Source organism: Capsicum annuum, chromosome 3 (assembly GCF_002878395.1).
Source record: "Capsicum annuum cultivar UCD-10X-F1 chromosome 3, UCD10Xv1.1, whole genome shotgun sequence".
Classification (NCBI taxonomy): domain Eukaryota; kingdom Viridiplantae; phylum Streptophyta; class Magnoliopsida; order Solanales; family Solanaceae; genus Capsicum; species Capsicum annuum.
Genome location: NC_061113.1, coordinates 247,667,131 through 247,671,353, shown reverse-complemented (window position 1 = coordinate 247,671,353; position 4,223 = coordinate 247,667,131). Strand labels below are relative to the sequence as shown.

General features: G+C 33.1%; 1 protein-coding gene across 1 annotated transcript; it reads left to right on the top strand.

The window, feature by feature from the left end:
- Window positions 1-1,422: 1,422 nt before the first annotated feature.
- On the top strand, window positions 1,423-3,251 carry LOC107864832 (probable CCR4-associated factor 1 homolog 7). Its single transcript, XM_047408747.1, is given in 4 exon segments — window positions 1,423-1,428; window positions 2,311-2,490; window positions 2,492-2,863; window positions 2,865-3,251. Coding segments are annotated over 4 exon segments (810 nt in total). The 3' UTR covers window positions 3,117-3,251.
- The last annotated feature ends 972 nt before the right edge of the window (window positions 3,252-4,223 follow it).

Here is a 4,223-nt window from a genome sequence, read left to right as displayed (position 1 = left end):
GAAGTATGTTTGAGTCTCTATAGAAATGTCTCGTTTTAGGATGTTATTCTCTTAAATCAAACTCTGAAAGCTCTAGCTCTGTTATGGCATACATTTATATGGTATCGTCATACCGTTGACTTGCAAGTCGCATTTATGAGTCATTAATAGCGCAATATAATCTCCTCTTTCAAAACATTAAGGTTTGGGACCACCATATCAATAATTCAATTCAAAGAACTCATGTAAACACATGCAAGAAACCCTCTCTTTTTCAACATTTCAATAACATAAGGTGGTCATGTCAATTTACTCAATCATATGAAATTCTTTCTCCTTAAAACAAGGGTATAGTTTAGCAAGAAGACTCCCTCTCATCGTCTCTAAATCATGTTCAAATACAATGAAATCAAGAAAAACCACTTTTAACCCATAACACATGCATTTCAAATCATTCTCGATAAGAATATAAACTTCAATTCATCACAAGAGAGGGACTTCATAATTATGCTCTCAATCAATATTCAAAACTCAATTTCATATATATACATATGAGTATAACTCAGTTTAATGGGAAAGGCCTCAAGGTCAAAACAATAATAGCATGGAAACATTCAGGATGCATAATTTAAAACATAGATTCCAGAACCCCCTTATAATTTTATGCTTGATAAACTTTAGATTATATTCAAGTGTTTCAACAAGCCCATATAGTTTTAGGATAAACCCACATACCTTAGTTGCGAAGAATTCGTGAAGAAGTTACGAAAAGATTGGACCTTTAAACTTGATTGCTCAAACCCTAGTTGTTTTCTCCTCTTGTGTTCTTGAAGGATGAACTAGGGATCTTAGGATAGTTTAGACGTTACTAATAAGCCTAAATTCGTTTAAGGATGATTAGGGACGGTTTTGGGATGTGAAAGGACTTAGTTGCCCTTAAAATGACTTAAAAATGAAGAAATTACATCGTTGGGCCATAAGGTATATGCCGCATTGCCCATCGCCTAAGCTAGGCTGGGCGGCGCATTGCCCATCGCCTAACCCATTGCCTAAGCTAGGTTGGGCGGCGCCTAACTTATGGCATAACCATTCCAATGGATTTAGGCGATTTGTTAGGCAACACACTCCACTTTGCAAAGTCATAACTTTTCGCTCGGTTATCGGATTTAGGCGAAATTGGTATCATTGGAAAGTTATTTCGAAGACCTTTCATTTGATATATAGAACACTAATTCGTTATATACAAAAAGTTATGGTCGATTGAAGTTGACCCAAGTTCCGACGCTCACTAAAACTAAAATGATAGGGTTTCCAACTCTTCCTTGGGTTAAGGGACCTCTATGATCTCAATTCATGCTCAACTAGATTCCCACACTACATGATTGATCAACACATTATATTTGCTTCGGATTTATGACTTTTGAAACCTTTACGTGAAGGAATATGACGGTTTACGTTCTAGCCCGAAATTCGGGGTGTTACAACCTGATAGTTTGGTGCATGTCCATTTCACATTTCTCTCTGCATGTTTTAGTCTTCTGTCTTTGCTAATTGCTAAGGATGAAAAGCTATATCGGAAAATCATGTACACATCTTTATGCTTTAAAGCAGGTCCATCTGTTGTTCAATCTTATCTATTTGTCATCTGAAACTTGAGCAAACCTCAAATTCATTTGCAAATCTGACGAATGGTTTCTTCTTTTGATTAAATTTTTTTAAGTAAGGCATGTCAGTGGTGTCACCTTTTTTTGTTTCACAATCTAAAAGTGAAAATTATCCTAAATAAGCTTATTAAATTGTTTATTGCAAGTTATAGCAATACTTTTCAATAATTACTAGACTAAAGAAATTATTGTAAAGTTATAGCAACTTTTAGAAAAAATATTCTTTTTAATATTAGAAAATCATTTTTTCATATTTAATATTTATATTAGATCCTTATTTATACCCTTTAATATTTATCACTCTTCTTTAAATCTTTTGATAATTATGACAAGTTTTATTATTGATATCAATAATTATCTCTTTTTTTATTGTATTAATTAAGTTACAAAATCTGTTCACAATTCAAGGAGTCAAATATGGTATATATAATTTTTTACAATGATACTTGATTTTTGATTTTTTATTAACTTGAATAATTAAGTTAGTAATTCTGTACTTACACCTTTTCCCGTGTTACTTTCCCGAGAAGAGTCTTTCTTCTTTACCATAATTTCTTTTTATTTCTTTTCTCTCTCTTTTTTTTTTTTTTGATATTTACGTGTATGAAGTTAGGTTTTCCATCTTTTATTCCTTCATTCCCATCCAGTGTTACTTTACCGATATTAGTGTTGTTTTCTTATTCGAGAGGTTTGGAATGAGAATCTGGAGGAAGAATTTGTGTTGATGCGGGAGATTATTGATGATTATTCGTTTGTTGCTATGGATACGGAGTTTCCTGGAGTGGTGATTCGGCCGATTGGAAATTTTAAGAGTATTAATGATTTTTATTTTCAGACACTTAAAGGATAATGTTGATATGTTGAAGTTGATTCAGTTACGGTTGATATTTTCATATGAAAATGACAACTTGCCAAATTATGGAACTGATCAATGCTGTATTTGACAATTCAATTTTCGTGAATTCAATCCGAATGAGGATGTTTTCGCAAATGATTCTATTGAGTTGTTGCGCGAAAGTGGGATTGATTTCAAGATGAATAATGAAAAGGGTATTGTTGCTAAGCGATTTGGGGAGCTTTGGATGTCATCAGGGGTTGTGCTAAATGATAGTGTTTCGTGGGTTACGTTTCACAGTAGGTATGATTTTTGATACCTGTGGAAGCTGTTGAATCGACGGGATTTGCCTAATACGCAAGAAGGTTTTCTTACCTTGCTAAATTTTTTACTTTCCTGTCATTTTCGATATCAAGCACTTGATGAAGTTCTGCAACAGCCTTCATGGTGGATTGAACAAGCTTGCGGAGCTGTTAAATGTTGAGAGGGTTGGTATTTGTCATCTGGCGGGTTCACATAGCTTACTCACTGCTTGTACATTTAGGAATTTGAAAGAGAACTACTTTAGCGGTTCACAGGAGAAGTATGTTGGTGTCTTGTATGGTCTAGGTGTTGAAAATGGGCAGAGTTCTCATTGAAGAAAACATATATAAATAAATAAAACTTTAGGGTAGGTGTTTATTATTTCTCTGTGTGTTGTATGATGCTGCGTTCCTATGTATACTTTTTGGTAATTCGTGGTGATTTATGGTATCCACCTTATTTTGGTTTTACGCAACTCTGTTCTTCCCCCCTTTGTCGTTCTATTAAACATCAACACTGGCATACTTTATATGTTATTGTTTTGGATAAGAAAGATAAAATTGTTGAAACTTCCATATGTGGGCATTAGCTTGTAGCTTCTAGGATTGTTCTGCTTTTCGACTGAGTTATGGGAGAAGCATATGCAAGGACGAAAATGTTATAAATCAAGAAAAATTTGTGTTGTTGTGACATGTTTGATTGGAGTTGAAAACAACTGGTGAGGTTTATGATTATCATCCTCACTCGTGGAAAGAAAAGATTGTGACATGATTTCATATATGTTGTTGGTTTGAAAAAAGGATAATGAAAAAAATAAATTTATGTTCTCTGAGAAAAATTGGTAGTGTGGTTATATTCCAAACGGATAATTTAGGATTGCATACAGTAGCTGAGAAAATACTTTTAGTTGTCTTTGCATATATATTTTACTGTTTCTACTCATATATGTCATTTGCTATTATTTACAATTAAACAAGCAACATCAACATATACATAAATCATTGTGAAACACTTTATTACAAGTCAGCCACCGTCATAAATAATACAACAATTTCAATCAAAATATATAGTCATTATCACTGAACAAAAATAGCATTAACTCTTCAGAGTTTGATCATTAAAAATTATGATAAATCAATATCCATGGACGTAAAATAGTGAAAATAGAACAAATTTCAACACCAAAATTTATCGAACATAAATAATTTAAAACAAGAAACATTCTAACATCAAAATAAATTAAGAAACACAGATTCCATCTTAAGTAGGAGATGCATGTTTGTGGCATGTCTTTTTATTGTCACTCTCGATGACAGTAACTACACGTAACCTTTGATCATTTATACTTTTCTTCATTTGGTGCTTTTCATCTTTCATAACATGGTCTTTCGGGAGGTCTTTTTGAATCCGAAGGTAATACAATTTCATTCAACACTCCACGT